The sequence below is a fragment of the Asterias amurensis genome, chromosome 20 (genome assembly GCF_032118995.1).
Source record: "Asterias amurensis chromosome 20, ASM3211899v1".
Taxonomy (NCBI): Eukaryota; Metazoa; Echinodermata; class Asteroidea; order Forcipulatida; family Asteriidae; genus Asterias; species Asterias amurensis.
The window spans coordinates 1652590-1669456 of NC_092667.1; the positions used below are offsets into that span (position 1 = coordinate 1652590).

Sequence of the window (16867 nt, forward strand, 5' to 3'; positions counted from 1 at the left end):
TTTGAGTCAGGGGGGGGGGGGGGATAAATTCTGCTGCCATTCACTCCCGATCCATGGTGCCACTGTCGAAGGAACGAGCGTATATGCCTATTTCCTAAATGTTGGTCTTCGTCCATGCACCATGTTCACGCATCACTGGAGTGGAAAAACTTAAGTAATACATACAAACAATTGACTTAAAAATTAAACAATATCGTGCCATTCGTGCAAAATATGGAGCGATTTTTTTTTTTTTTTTGCAAGTCGCCTGACACACAAGGCCTGAAGACCACTTCAAAGTCTGGGCTACAATTATTTTTTCCAGAATCCATTGCCACCTACTCCTAGGGCTGAAACAGGGTTATCCCTTTTACAGTCCATACGAATGTAGGTTCGGGTATCATCAATTCAAAGTCTATAACATTTGCCATATTTTCTTGTAATAACCTCTTCAGAATATTCATTATTTTGATTTTACCCATATACACCGATGTGTGTTGGCACTGTATACTCAGTACTTTCCCGAGTCCTGTGAACAAAATATCACAGGCATATTACTAGGGTGGGATTCGAACCCAAGACCTTTGCAATTCTAGAGCAGTGTCTTACCAACTAGACCACCGAGATTGCCCGGTGGCTTAGAGGCAGTTTCGAATTCTATGTTAGCAGCGGGTACTGCAAACGATTTAAAAGGTGTTAAATTTGCATCAGGGATAAAGAATATTCATTGTGTTGTTGACCCATATACACCGATGTGTGCTAGCACTGTATACTCGGTACTTACCCGAGTTCTGTAAAAAAATCACAGGCATATTATTCGGGTGGGACACGAACCCACGACCTTTGCAATTCTAGAGCAGTGTCATACCATTAATTAGACCACCGAGATTGCCCGGTGGCTAGAGGCAGTTCGAATCATTATGTTCGAACCCTTCATAATTACCAACTTTTTCTCTTCCTTTTTGTCTGTCTCCACAAAGTTAAGAACAAAGGGGACTCCCTTATAATATTGGGCACTTTTGGGTTCCAATTTGACACATCGATGTTGACGTTGTTGTTTACAAAGATTAACATTCATTTGCAAAATGATCCTGCATAAGATGATTTATTTAATTCCTCGCGGTAATTACAAGCTAAAAAAAACCAGGAGACTGTTTGGGACATGTTGTTTGCTTGTTTGTGAGGGTTGTGGGGATACTTGTCTACAACTGCATCGTTTAATTGGTATGATCTGATGGATTAAATGGTAGCATGTGCCTGATCCTACCTAATAAAATAGGTTATTTGTTGACTCATGTCGTTATGTAGTATAGGGCCTGTTTACATAATAATATCGAAGTCTTTATATAGCGCACGTATCTACCAAACGAGGTACTCAAGGCGCTGAGTATATACACATTTTCAGAAAGAGAGGTTATTGCAATGATGAATTCTGAGACCCATTACAAGGTGCTACGGCGCATACAGCAGCCACAGCCAGGAACACCGGGGCGACATTTTATTAAAAAGTATGCTTGTTTGTTTATTTGCTTTCCATGAGTTCTTGATGGGATGGGTGGGGATGAAGACTTTGAACTGATGGACTCTGCTTGCTAGGCTCGGTGTACTGCAACAGACAATGACTTCAGAGTTGGCATTTTGCCCAAATAAAAAGCTTTTGGACACTATTGATAATACTCAAAATAATTATTAGCACAAAACCTTACTTGGTAATGGCGAGATGTTGACCGTATAAACATTGTGAGAAACATTGTTGATTTCGAGACCTCAGATTTATAGTTTGAGGTCTCGAAATAAGCATCTGAAAGCACACAACTTCGTGTGACAAGGGTGTTTTTTCTTTCATAAATTATTATCTCGGAACTCCGACGACCAATTGGGCTCAAATTTTCACAGGTTTGTTATTTTATGCATATTGATATACAACAAGTGAAAAGACTGGTCTTTGACAATAACATTACCAACAGTGTCCAGTGTCTTTAAAGGCACTGGACACATGTGGTAATTACCAACAATAATTCTTAGCATAAAAACTTAATTGGTAACGAGCAACAACGAGCTGTTGATATAGTATAAAACATTGTGAGAAACGAATCTCTCTAAAAAGTTTAGTTTTTGAGAAAGAAGTAATTTCTCATTAAAATTTGAATCTGAGAAAGAATTAATGACCAATATTGAACTCAATTTTACAGATTTGTTATTTTGGCATATCAATGAGATATACACCAAGTGAGAACACTGGTCTTCGACCATCACCAAACGTGTCCGGTGCCATTAAGGGGGACCCTATAACCCAAAACATGTTTATGCAATGTGTTTCTTTTTTAAAATAGTGTTGTGCGACAATTTTTCACCCAGTAAAAAATGAGACAAGTTCAGATGCTAGGCTGCAATGCAATGAGCTTTAATAGAACATTTCAAAAAATACTGCTTACAAACAAGCAGAGACAAACCCTGCGATCTGAGTAAAACAACCAGCAATTATTACATCAAGAGCTATCACAGAAATAATTGGTAAACAGTATTAGGCCCCTGTATAATGTTCTTTTATTATTTAATTAAAATATCTTTTTTTTTCTATGTACGAAACCAGACACTTTTAGAATGGACTTAGATGACCTTACAGTTTACATTATAAATCAATGGACAGGAACAGCAAACAATTCAGTAGGCCCTTACACAGAACCTACTCGTCCCAAAAGTCCCCCATATCCCGCGCAGTTCCACAGACCCAAGACAAAGCCTTTTTATACCAAAGTTTCCCATAAGCGTTACTTCCATTGGTTTTCACAAATCATTTACATCATATAAAATCTGCATGCATTTTGTATTTTAATCCATTGCCTTGTTATAAAATGGACACAAACATAAATAAACGGCATAATATTAGGCATTGTTTTGGAATGAATAATATGGTTGGACAGATATTAAAGATGTGTCATTTCATTTCAAAACACAGTCCTCTATTTTGTAGAACCAATTTTTTAATCCACAAACCCTTTGTTCTGCTAATGGGAGACTTTGGAATGCTAGGTGGCAGCAGACTTACCAGGTAAATTTCCATTGTTTACGGTAGTTCTGAGCACGCGCACATTACCGAGAACAAAGGATTTTACCTGGTAAGTCTGCTGCCACCAAGCGTCCCAAAAGTCTCCCATTGTATTTCCATCGGTAAAATAATGTTGTTCAATCGCTATTATACATAGGCCTACATACATATTTTTCCCAAGGTTACAAAGCGCCTATAGAAGATGCAACAAAGAAGTCCAAACTCAAGATGTTCCAATGAAAAGTGAAACAAAACAGTCAGCTGTTTCTGTATAAGTGAGTCTTTAGTAGTTTTTGAATTGTTTATGTGAAGTTGCATGGCGGAGATGTGATGGTAATGAGTTCCATAGATTTGGAGCAGCAGCAGAAAAAAACACTTGAACCAGCTCAGAGACGGTGCGATGTTCGGCCAAGAGAATCTAGCATGTCAGATATGTATGATGGTGACTGGTGAGCAAGGGATTTGAAGACATGTAAACAAAGTTTGAAGTCGATTCTGTTTGCGATGGGCAGCCAGTGCAATTTATTCATTATATTAAAACACACTACTGGTGTTTTCGTGCACGAGAAACTCTTTTAACAGGGCAAGGAGCAACAAAATGTTAAAGGAACACGTTGCCTTGGATCGGACGAGTTGGTCAAAACAAAAGCGTTTGTAACCGTTTTTTACAAAATGCATATGGTTGGAAAGATGTTTTAAAAGTAGAATACAATGATCCACACAAGTTTGCCTCGAAATTGCGTGGTTTTCCTTCTACTGTGCGAACTAACATGGTCGGCCATTTATGGGAGTCAAAATTTTGACCCCCATAAATGGCCGACGTGTTAGTCGACGAGGTAAAAGGAAAACCACGCAATTTCGAGGCATGTTTGTGTGGATCATTGTATTCTACTTTTACAACATCTTTCTACCCATATGCATTTTATAAACAACGGTTACAAACGCTTTTCAAAGACCAACTCGACCGATCCAAGGCAACGTGTTCCTTTAAGAGATTTGAAGGCAATGAGCATTTTTCATTTTCATGAAAAGTACTTGCCCAGAATATTGAGCAACCTTTCCCAGGAGCTACAGTGCTCGTACTGGACGCTGACAGATTAACTTGCGTGGGTTTCCACAATTCCCATCGTTCCAGCCTGCATAGTCAGCCCTGCCTGCAGCGCAGTCTTGGTTGCCTTCATAACTATTTGGCTGACTATCAGCCCATCTCTTGTCCTGCACGTCAATAGCACCTTCCTCATCCAGACACACCCAGGTACCTGAACAAAGTCAATCAAAAAAAAGTATCATTTCATCAATCTTCATTGTCCTTATCATTTGGCCCATAACAAAATGTATTCAGCCCATCTCTCGTCCTGCTGCACGTCAATAGTAGCTTCACCATCCAAACACACCCAGGTACCTGAAGCAAGTCAATCAGGACAAAGTCTCATTACATCGATGTTGGGAAAGAGATTGTACTTAACAGAATTTTGTATAAATAAAATTTGAAAAAAAGGTAGAATATTCATATCAGGTTTTTTTTTTCTTTTCTTTTTCTTCTCATTATTTTTCGATACGCATATTGGCTGTAGCGGGTTTCCGCATTTGAACACCATTCCCGGTTTTGAACACAGATTTACGACTCTTGTTAATAATAACGTATGCCACACCGGGGATTAGATTAAGCCATGAACCAGGTGTGGCGGTTTCAACTTTCCGCCGTGTTCAGTTTTCCGAATGACCAAATACGGTAAAATTACGTCATGCGATGCCTGCGCACAGCAAGCGAAAGTAGTCCACTTTTAGTGCCGTATTGAGTCATCCGTGTTACACTCTCCGGTAGCTGTCATGGCGGCGTCCACGAGTACAACGAGCGGCGAACGCGTGGATCGTATGAGAGAATTTGGTGTGAAGACCAAGCAAATTATCCTGTATTTATTTTAACCAGTGGCACAAGCAGTGTTGTACACATGAGATGGGGCAAGAGAATAATAATGTGACTATAACAGAAAAGAATCGTAATAGAAACAATTGGGGGTCACTGATAGAACTACACTACAGTACTCGCCAGGGTACTCGCGGCGGTATTTTTGTCCGACTACGTCACCCGGAAAACTGAACACGCCGGAAAGCTAAAACCGTTCGAACAACGTGCTGAAATGTCCGGCTACGTCACCCGGAAAACTGAACACGGTGGAAGACTGAAACCGCCACACTGGGCGAAGCATTTTGGCACCGTGTTGTCAATATTATTGTCAACAAATAAAAGTAAGGTTCGAACCAACGACCTCCGGATTAACGTGCCGGCGCTCTACCAACTGAGCTATCTAGCCCATGTTTGTGGTGTCCCTATTTTGCCAATATCTTTGTTCGGTCGAGTCCCACTCTAGTCAGTTCTTTGTTCGACCCCAAAAATCATTTCACAATTTACCCAGTCAGTTTCCCTTGTGGTTTATATTGACAAATAAGAGTAAAGGACATATTTTATAAACGTCATTTCTAGAATTGTACAAACCTTCAGTTTGAATGTCGTTGCAACCAATCCAGAACCTTTGGCCACTGAACATCTTGTGGAGTTGTTGTAACTCTTCTCCGGATTGAGGGACAACCATCACCCCACCCAACTCAACACAAATCTGCTTGCCCTCTTCCCATGTAACGTCGGCATCATGCATCTTGTAGCATTTGTCTCGCCACTGGCTCCAAAAAGGATGGCATGGCTTCCAACACCGCCTGTTTGCGGCAGCGTAGTTTGCCATCATAAGTACACCAACGACACCCAGCAGTTTGCTCGCCAACATTTTGCAGACCATCTCTTGACAAACTGAAACTGCCAGGTATTAACCAAGAAGGTGTGGTCACAGAACGGAACCGTGCCAAGATCCAATAAAACACGGCTCATTGAGTCACAAAGAAACAGCGAAACAGGGAGTTTCTCAAAAACGACGACGATTCAACCCAAATATAGTATATAAAATTTGTAGGGAAAAAACTCGTCTTATTATATTTTGAGTTGTGCATAATAAGCTGTGCCGTATAAGAAATTTAGATGAAACCAAAAATCAAGTTGTCATGGAAATTTTCTTGCAAAATGTTTTCTTGAGGACTTAAAATTTATTTCACTGACTGAAGATATTGGCGCGAGTCCGAGTGCCCACTTAGTATATGCCAATTTAAAATCCTTTACTATAGGTTTTCCCGGCCAATTTCAGCAAAAAAAAATCATTCAATTGCATTAACAGGCATTCCAATTCACGCAGTTTCCCCTAATCCCCTCAAACTAGGGTTTCTTTTCAGCTCTTAAAGCTTTCAATTTCATTTTCGTGCACACATGATTGCATTTTTGATCGTTCAGATTCGCTTCAGTCATTCTATTTCATTTATAGGTACTCAAGACTACACTTTGACACTTCTTCTTAAGTTGAATTTCTACAACCTATTTGCAATTGATGTATTCAAATTAAGAGCCACCGAAGCGAACATGATTTTGCTGCTAGTTCGAGTTTTCTTTTTCATTTATGTGCAACGAATTTCAACTTCTTTGCATTCAAATTAGAGATGACTTATAATGGCTTTATGACCCGAATAAACTGCCTTGTCCTTAAAGTTAAAACCTGTATCCGATTAAACATTGAAATGAATTTTTTTTTTTTTTGCTTTATATAGCCTTATTGTCTTTGTTTTTGCTATGCCCAGAACTTGTCAAACAAGAAATTAACGAGTCTTTTTTTTACGGAAACACTTTGCTTAAAATCATAAGGGTTTGTTCTCAAATTTACAAATAAGTTAAACTAAAAATAACTCAATGTTATCCTGGTTTTTTTTTTACACAGGTTCTTTTCTTTGTTAAAAAGTTTTTTTAAGGAAACACGAAGCTGAAAAATACAAGGGTTCGTTCTCAAATTTACAAATAAGTTGAAGTCGCCTGGAAATAGAATTGTTTTTCTTTCAAACATAATAGTATATGCTTACGAACAATAAAACAATTTTTTTAGTAATTGTTAGTCACGATTTATGTGTTTAAAAAATATATAAAGTTGTTTGGGGGCTGACTCCGCCTACCCCTTTTGTGACGTCATTCAAGGCAGACTTTGCCTGCAATGCGTATTGTAAACACACGTGCAAAGTACATGTTCGTCCAAGTCGTGAGTTGGTACTGTACTTTGCAATTGTGTTTACGATACGCATTACAGGCAAAGTCTGCCTCGATTGACGTCACGAACAGCGCCCTCTCGGGTCGGGGTCTACTCTTAAATTTGTAAATAACATAAGAACTGATTTGTTTTAAACCTTAGTTAACTGTTTATTCACATTCAACTCATCAAAACACATATATAAGTGACAAAAGTTTTATTTTGAAAAAAAATACCACTTCCAGGTGACTTTAAACTCAATGTAACCTGTTTTTTGTTTTACAGGTTCTTTGTTTGTTTGTTATACATTTGTTCTATTTGTGTTATTGTTCTGGGTTATGTTTTGTCTCCATCTTCTTCTTTAACCTTCAATGATCTGACGTGCAAGACATCTTGGCATGTAGGTCTGGCTAGGGTTATACCATCTGACGCATTTTGCATGAGTTATCTGTCCAACATAGGCAGCAACGAATGCACATAGGCATTACGAAGAATTTTAGGAAAATATTTGCCCATTAATAAAAATGAATGGTTGACCAGCTCTAGCTGCCTGGATTTAACGAAATTGAATGAGTCTTGCGGCCTGATGAAATTTAATGATTTAATTTGACCAGTGAATGCTTAACTGTTGAAATTGAATAACTCCTCTTGAATGCTGATTCAGAGTGCATTCTTTTTCAAAACGAAATTGATTGAGCCAGGAGTTAAAATGAATGGATTTTTGCTGAAATTGGCCGAGGCAGTTCGAATCCTAGCTATAGCTATCGAGCAACCTCGGTAGTCTAGTTGGTAAGACACTGCTCTAGAATTGCAAGGGTCGTGGGTTCGAATCCCACCCGAGTAACATGCCTACTGATACTTTTTCACAGGACTCGGGATAGTACTGAGTATACAGTGCTAACACACATCGGTGTATGGGTAAAAACCAAATTTAATATTCTGCATCCCCAATGCAAATTTAACATAATAATAATAATCTTAGCATTTATACAACGTTCTTACACAAAAAAGGGTACCACAACGCTTTACAACAAAATAACAAGCAATCAAAAATTTACAACGCACTTGAATTGTTAAACTTGGTTTGGCATTAAAATGCGCCTGATGGACGAAATTACAGTAAGTCATTTCTTTTTTTCCCTACCTTCGCTAGGACCCTAGCCTTTAATCAAGGCGCACGCGGCGGCGGCACCCCAAGATATCACGCCCGAAAAAAAGACAAACGCGCGCGGCAAAGCCGCGAAGCCGCGAAGCGACTTTAGCAACTCGTTTATCTAGTTAGTTATTCATAATATATGCGCCTTCTGTATGTTGCCCTCAGCACATGACTTTTTAGTGCACCATTATGTGTGTGTGGGTCATGGGGCGTGCATGCGGCGTGTCATCTATGGCATTGCGTCTTCTTATTGGCCAACAACTCATCACGCTCATGCATTATGCATTACATTTCTTCAACCAAAGAACTGTGGCAAAGAGTAACCCAATAAAAAAAAATAAGGCCCCAATACGAGTTGCTAAAGGTGCTTCGCGGCTAGGGTCGTTCTTGACATCTGGGGGTGCCGCGTGCGCCTTGACTAAAGGCTACTAGGACCCCGGTTCGAATCCTGCTGGGGGCACTTTGTGTATTAGGTTTCAGTCCATACTGGTAAAAATTTCAATTTGTCAAGAGATGGTTTGCAAAATGGCGGCCAGCAATTTATTAACTGTCGTTGTATATTTATTAGGCACAACCTTCACAGAACGGAACCCTGCCAAGATCCATAAATTGGCAATAAAAACACGGCTCATTGAGTCACACACAAAGAAACAGCGCAGCGTGGAGTACTCCAGTAGTGGTAACAAATCAATCAATAAAAACTATAGGACATTTAAGAAAAAATAATAAAATATATAGAATTTGAAGAAAAAAAATGTACATGTAGACTTGTTACGATGTTGAGTTTGCATAATAAGCTGTGGCGTAGTACGTAATTGAGATGAGATTGGAATTAGGAATTGCAGGGAAATTACTTAATATTTGTTTTCTCAAAGACTTGAAATTAATTTGAGCGACATACACAGAAAAAAATTTGTTTTTAAGCAATGATTTTACAACCAATTAACAATTGGGTGGCCTGGTTGGGGTAGTGGTATCTCTTCTCGCCTTCCTTCTGTAGGACCCTATCCTGTTCGAATCATGTTCGAATCCTGCTGGGGGAACTATGTGGATTGGGTTTTTAGTCCATACTGGTACAATTTTCAATTTGTCAAGAAATGGTCTGCAAAATGGCGGCCAGCAAGCTATTGACTGTTGTTTGAGGCACAATCGTCACAGAACGGAACCGTGCCAAGATCCATAAATATTGGTAACAATGAGTCAAATGGTCGTTGATTCAAACCCTGCTGTAAATTTCTTTACCCCAAATCGTCAGAATTTATTAGCATTTATAAAGCACATTGGTTTCAATATGATAAAAACAATGATTGATATCTTATAATTTAAGAACATACCCCATTAACCTGGGGAAGAACTACATATAGCTGTGTATGATCATGACTATTTTGGTGTGAGTTTATTGGTTAAAAACAACTTATTTTCGGTGTTTGTCGCTTAAATATTTTTTTCTGAAATGTCTTACAGTTTTTATTGATTGATTTATCACCACTTCTTTTTTTTGTGACTCAATGAGCCGTGTTTTTATTGCCAATTGAGGTTTTATCATATTTTAAGAGGCTGTGTCTCGGAAACAATATGGGGTATGGATTTAATTTTTGGTGTGTGTTCATTTTAGCCATAGTGGAACAGTTTCATGTAAATCTGAGCTGATTTGACTGCCGGTTAATTTCGGTAAATATTTGGGGGAGGGGGTGTCTGGCAGGCCTAATGCAGCAGACAATTTGTCTGGCGGTTGATATTTTTTACTAAGTATCATGTTAATGACCATTTCCACTTGGTTTCATGTGGTACCTAGAATGTTTGAGACCTGCCCCCTTCGATAAAATGGAATAACCCCATTGAGGATATCAATGAATATGACTCCCGAACCCCAGGTCATTTAAAGCCCGGCATCAACCCCTGCGAAACTTTCGCAGCGAAAACAGGGCTGTGACGTCATTATTCGTATCGCATTTGCATTCGCAGGAAGTATAAACTTGGCTTCACACTAAACGGAGAAATGGCTGAATTAGTCATAACAGGATTAATAGGGAGGTTTAGCTGCACATTACTCGAGCAAAAACGTGAACGTACAAGTCAAACAAATTGCTGTAAAAATCTCATGTTTTAAACATACGTAAAAGTATCATTCCTCAACTCAGGTATGTACTTGCAGACGTCATACATGAGCATGAAATAAGCCCAAAGTGGTGACGTCACCTAGATACGACACAACTTTCTGACGCTCACGTAACGTGCAGCTAAACCTATAGTGGTCTACTGTATACATGGGTCTAAGCGCACACAAAAAAAACAGTTGACTTGGTAGTTCCTGCACTATAAATAGCACAGTGCATACAGAACGTTTACACTTATTTATTCGCTAGTTCACAGAGCCGGTGTGGCAGGAGATTCGGTGCCCCCCCCCCCCCATCCCATACGGCAAACTGTGTACAAACTTCGTCTGAAAGCGCCCTCTTTTGAGTCCTCCTCCTCTAGCCAATGTTAATTTTCCATAATTATATGGGGTACAGAATCTCCAGTGGATAGATTTCCCCAGGGACACATGTCCTTAGATGCCATGTCTTTATCCGCAAGGTTAAAGGGAGGTACTTGCTTTTCGGAACCAGTGATTTTATTGGACGATCACTTCATTGGATAAACGTGCAGTGACGTAACCTTTCTATATCTGTGTTTTTATTGGTCCGAGGTGACGTAGGCAGCCGCACTTCGTCTGCATTATGAATCTAGGTGAAAAGGTGCAAATGGACGGGGATTGACCGAGGCTATAGAGGACTAACCCTAACCTTAACCCTTACCCTAACCCTAACCCACTCTCTGGCGTTATTCACGAGCTTCGAAGTCTGACGTCGTGTTCAGTCAAACCTTTCCCTAGCCTGAACGTCTGACGTCATTCTTCGAGGCACGTTGCGGATAAAGACAGGGGCCCAGTCTAACCTTTCCTTAAAGATTAAGGAGGGTGAATCAAAAGAGGGCGCTTTCCCAGATGACTACACAGTTTGAAATGGGGGGAGAAGGAACATAATCTGTGAGGGGGAGACAATCATGTCCTTAGGCAGAAACAGTGTGAGAAGCCGTTGCCCAGAAAATTCTGCCCGCCGAAGATTCTGTCCCATATATGAGAAATTAACATGGGATGATGATTCAAAAGAGGGCGCTATCAGAAGAGGTTTGCACACACAGCTCGCCATATGGTGTGGGGATGGGGGGGGGGGGGGGGGGGGGTGACACCGAATCTCCAGGGGACAGAATCTCCAGCCATACCGGTCTTCACTGTGTGGTAATGACCGCTCGGTTGTGTGGCCAATGATGCAAATGCCAAATCATGTTCCAAAAATGACAACAATGTAAAGGCAGTGGACACTATTGGGAATTACTCAAAATAATTATTGGCATAAAACCTTACTTGGTAACGAGTAATGGGGAGAGATTGATGGTGGTATAAAACATTGTGAAAAACCACTCCCTCTGAATTGCCATAGTTTAAGAAAAAGAAGTAACTTTCCACGAATTTGATTTCGAGACCTCAAGTTTAGAACTTGAGACCTCAAGTTTAGAACTTGAGACCTCAAGTTTAGAACTTGAGGTCTCGAAATCAACCATGTAAACGCACACAACTTAGTGTGACAAGGGTGTGTTTTGTTTTTCATTATTATCTCGCAACCTCAATGACCGATTGAGCTCAAATTTTCACATTATGTTATTTTATGCATATGTGGAGATACACCAACTGTGAAGGACAGTCTTATTACCGAAAGTGTCCACTGCCTCTAATGTATAGATGGCTTGCAATACGACTATTTGCCATCCGTACGTGCAGTTTTGAACAGAAAGTCATGCGTTATGCGTGAAAATGGCGTGCGTGCAGCATGCACACATTTCACACAACGCATTGCTTGATTGGTTGTGAACAACATGGCTGCTTTAACCCTTTAGTCCCTGCACCGCCCGAGTTTGCTTCAAAACCAATTTCTCAAGATTCTTGCAGTAAATTACTGGAATCATAGTTCGCATTTTAAAAGATAGCCATGGCTTAATATGTATGCACAATTTTTTACCCTTTCGGTAATATTTGCAAAAAGTACAAGTTCTCATGGGAACAATAAATGCCTCTCGTTAAACGGCTACGATAATTTTTATGGCGAATATTTTTGTGCACGGATGAAATGGACACAATAGCTTTTCCAGGCTTTTATCTGGCTCAATGCTCATACTGATTAAATGCGAAGGCGTACTTTCGACAATATCATCATAAATGATGAACAATTTCCTGTCAAGTAATGAGCGGTTTTTTTTTCGTAAGAGCTAAATTATTTCATCATCATTAGCTTCGACAAGTCAACTGTGAAGGGAGAATTAATAACGATCTATAACAACTAAATATATTAAAAAATGCGTAGACCTACTAATGACTATCGAGTTTTATTTTGATGTTCCGTTTTTTTCTACAAACACAAGCTAGCGAGGTTTCCTCCTACCGCATAGAGGCGGCTGGGCGGTACATTGGCTAAATGGTTAACCATTTGAGCGCTTGACACGCATGGTTGCCAAAAATGTGCTGTGCCCACAAAGATGGCGTCTTTTGGGAACATCTTTACCCTTGATATTGAAGTATAAAGGCTAACCAAAGTGACATTAAAAAAACTCAGTTTTATCCCTCCCCTATTAAACATCTTTACCCTTGATATTGAAGTATAAAGGCTAACCAAAGTGACATTCAAAAAACTCAGTTTTATTAATAAACAAAAAACCTGTTTATCCCATCATGCAAACAGCAATGGCTTAATGAGCTAATATGCAAATAATCAACATGCAGCATGCTTATTAACCTTTGAACCTTAACCCTTGCTCTCCTTCCCCAGCCGTGCCGATACATCCTTCCTGTGGATCACTCAACCCGATTGTAGCAGCTCGTTATGTTCTATGGCGTAGTTTTTGCACAGCGATACTAAAGGGCCTGGTTGTTGCTGTATTTGTCTTATTCTTAGCCCTCATGATTTATGCTGTGCCTGGCTACACAGTCAAAAAGATCTTAAATGTTTAACAAATATTTTTTATTTAGTCAAATTTTAACTTACCCAGTTTGAAGATAATGATAGGCAGTTTCTTATAAAAATATTACTTGCTGAAGTGCTGTAGTAATTCAAAAATGAGTAAAACAAGTCACGAAAATAACTTTTGTCTCTGTGAGACGAAAATTATTTTAGCTTGTAAAACTTTATTAACTAGATGGTAATTATACCATACACCCAAAATGGTAATTATTTTTACAAGCTGAAACTGAGACAAAATGTCTTTCTTTGTGTCATTGTTTTACTCATTTCTCAAAAACTATAGCACCTCGGCATATGTAACATCTTAAGGGAAGCTTTCTACTATTATTTTCGTCAAACTGTGTAAATTTAATGTAAATCTGTGGACATTGTGCAAAAAGTACCTAAACCTCCTTAAAGGGGCTGTCTTGTTATGATCGAAGCAGGTTTATGGCTGTATATGGAGTTATGAGGTCTCGCCCAGTTCCTGTTTGCTCTCCATAGATGTGATACAGAGGGAGGGCGCCCGTGTGCAGTAACTGGGAGAGAGTTCATAACTCAATGTACAGCTATAGGTCTGCTTTGACTGTAATGACACATCACCTTTAAACTTGGAAATCTTTTATTAAGTCGCTTCGTTTCCCCCAAAAAGCCATGTGAAGGTATTTCATTAATATCCAAAACCAATATCCTAATTGGAGACTAAAACAACACAATAATAGAGTCACAAGTGCATTCAAGCTCACTAAAGGAAACTGTTATGTTAAACAAAGTTCCTTGGCCCTGTTTATTAGCATGGTGCCAGCAAAACACAACTGCAAGAATTTTTGTTTGCTGCATATCTTAAAAAGTCTTATACATTTTAGAGTAAAGCAGGTTCGATTCTCAACCATCTACATGTAGAAACATCTTTAGTTTTAACACCATTTACTGCTCCTCATTAATAAATGCCTTTGTTTCCACAGCAGTTTGCTCTACAGCAGTTTGCTTCTAATCATTGTGTGACTAATGATTTATTTTCTTTGTCTAACAGTTTATCATACATAACCTCTTACACTGATGTGTTCTCATTGATCTATAAGTGCTTGATGGTTAAGCATTTGACTCCCAACATTTAGGATCTTAAGAAATGTTTGAAAAGAGTCGCACATTTGTTGTTTTGTTCTGTTGTAATCTTGAGTGAATGCAGTAATTCTCACATAATGTCAACCATCACTTATTTTAGTGTACGGCTCTCTTTGTTTTCATACATCTCATGACACTGACAGTTGACACGTCAACAACTAATTGCAATAGGGTAGGACCTTAAAAGAAAAGGTGGACAACTTTATACCAGATGCAAATTTAACATCGAACAAATTTTACCATGACTTAAAGGCACTGGACACTTTTAGTAAATACTTAGTTGTTATCGTCACTTGGTAACGAGAACCGGAGAGCTGTTGATACTAAGAAGCGTTGTGAAAATCTTATAAAGTCTTCAGGCCTGAAGCCTTTTGAGTTATTTGAAAGCACAGAAATTTTATTTGAGCAACAAGGGTGTTTTGCTTTAAAAAAAAATGATTTTATGCAACTATGTTTGACAACTACCAAACATGACAAATTATTTTTTTAATTCATGTTCAGTGCCTTCAAACATGATTCACACTACAGAAGCTGTTTAAATCCTCTATTTTTCAGCTACCGGGCATTCTGTTTCGGAATGGAACAGGTCAGGGATCCGAACACTATCCAAGTGATATTATGATTACTATTTTATTTGCCATAGCAGTGCAAAACATAATACATTGACAATATACCCCGAGATGGGCAAGAGACAACAAAAGCAAATACATACTATGATCCGTAGATCTGTTGCCACACGGCTGGGGTACACAATACAATTAATATAGATTAACATAATATACATGTAGTACACAAAGCATTAAAAAAAACCAGATAATTATATGCTTCACAGGTCTCGAAGGGAGGGGCTAATACTGAGTATACAGTGCGTAGCAAACCATAGTGTCGGTAATACCAAATAATTTTGACATGGTTTTTCTTTCTCTTCTGGCATTATGATCCAAAGTGTATACCTCTTATATTCAGGGATGAGATTTTATAGTCTTTTGTCTGACTTCAGACTTGTTAAAAGTCTACCTGGTAATAACAAATGCATTACTTTTCTCCAAATTAAATAAGACATGTTTTGTGATCTACTTCTCTAGCACTAAGGATACTGTTCCAAAAAGCTCCTTGGAATCTATAACTTCAAAGGGTGATCAACAGGTTGAAATGCCATCATTTCAATGTATCCCCTAAGAGTTGAATCCCAGTTTCAGACTTTTTTTTTGTCGACAATGACACTCATCCCTGTATATTTTATCACCATTTTATGCATGAATCCTTGCATGTTAATAAGTCTTTCATATCCTTAGCATGATGCATGTTCCTTTTATTTCCCTCTATCCTGCAGCCTGCCTTATTTGGATATTAAAATTACATTTTCAGTGGAATTAGAGTTGTTGTTTTTTGAGGCCATATCCTAGGTAGTCTGTATAAATCTCCTTTTTTTTTTTTTTTTTTTTTTTTTTTTCTCTTCTTATTTTAGTTCTGTTGTGACAGAGCGTAGATGGATTTCAGTTTGATATTGATTTTACTTATAGGATTAATAATGGAAACGAGTAAATGAAGCTCATGGTTAATGTGAATGATCAGTATAAACAATGCAATAATGACCTAGGATGTTAAGGCCATGCAACACAATGCAATTTACAGGCAACTATTTCCAGGCAATCTCGAAAAAGGACATTCATTCACACTTCAGTTTTCTTGTTATATACTTGGGGACAATAAGTTAGAGCTACATCAGAATGTCTCTTGTGAGGCCGAAGTGTTCCTTGTGCATAAGTACAGTCGGTATAATGCCTCTTCAAGTTGCCTGAAAAGTTGCCCTGTGTGACATTGCCTTTAGTCTCTCGTGACTAGAATTCCTTGGTTTGATCACTTGTAGAATGTCGCCATATAGACAACACCCAATTCCAGTCACTCACCAAACCATTAAATCATGAACTCAGAAAGGTACAATGAGAACAATATAAAAGTAAATATGTAACATTTGGAAAGTTTGGAATTCTTGAGTCCTGAAAAAGTGTGCTTTCTAAATTATATCATTGTAGATATGGACATGCTTTAAGCAACATCAATGTGACTCGATAAGGTCATCCAAGATTGTTCACTTACATATTAAAGCCATAATGGCACGACTGTAAATCCAGCAATTTAATATCGTACCAATGTTAATATTATTTGCACCATTTCGGGAAAGTCAATATGATCAGGCCTAGAGTAGTATCTCGCAATATGCAAACAAGTTTTGAGGGTGTTTTATAATTATGCAGATATCAGAAACTACAAAAAGGCACCTAGTGTTATTTTAGCTCTGTAATATTTTGTGTTTATATAAGGGAGGAATTCTTGTAAAAAGTTGCACAATATTTAATGACAAATTTGTACATGTGTCGGCTATGTATATATTAACAGGTGGTATGGG

The 16867-nt window shown here is 38.7% G+C and overlaps 1 protein-coding gene across 1 annotated transcript; it reads right to left on the reverse strand.

Moving 5' to 3' along the window:
• Nucleotides 1–4096: 4096 nt before the first annotated feature.
• Nucleotides 4097–5822, reverse strand: LOC139952459 (C-type lectin domain family 4 member M-like). Its single transcript, XM_071951594.1, has 2 exons — nucleotides 5526–5822; nucleotides 4097–4287 (listed from the first exon to the last, which is right to left on the reverse strand). The coding sequence occupies exons 1-2, from the start codon at nucleotides 5809–5811 to the stop codon at nucleotides 4097–4099; spliced, it is 477 nt and encodes a 158-aa protein (XP_071807695.1). The 5' UTR covers nucleotides 5812–5822.
• Between the last annotated feature and the right edge of the window lie 11045 nt (nucleotides 5823–16867).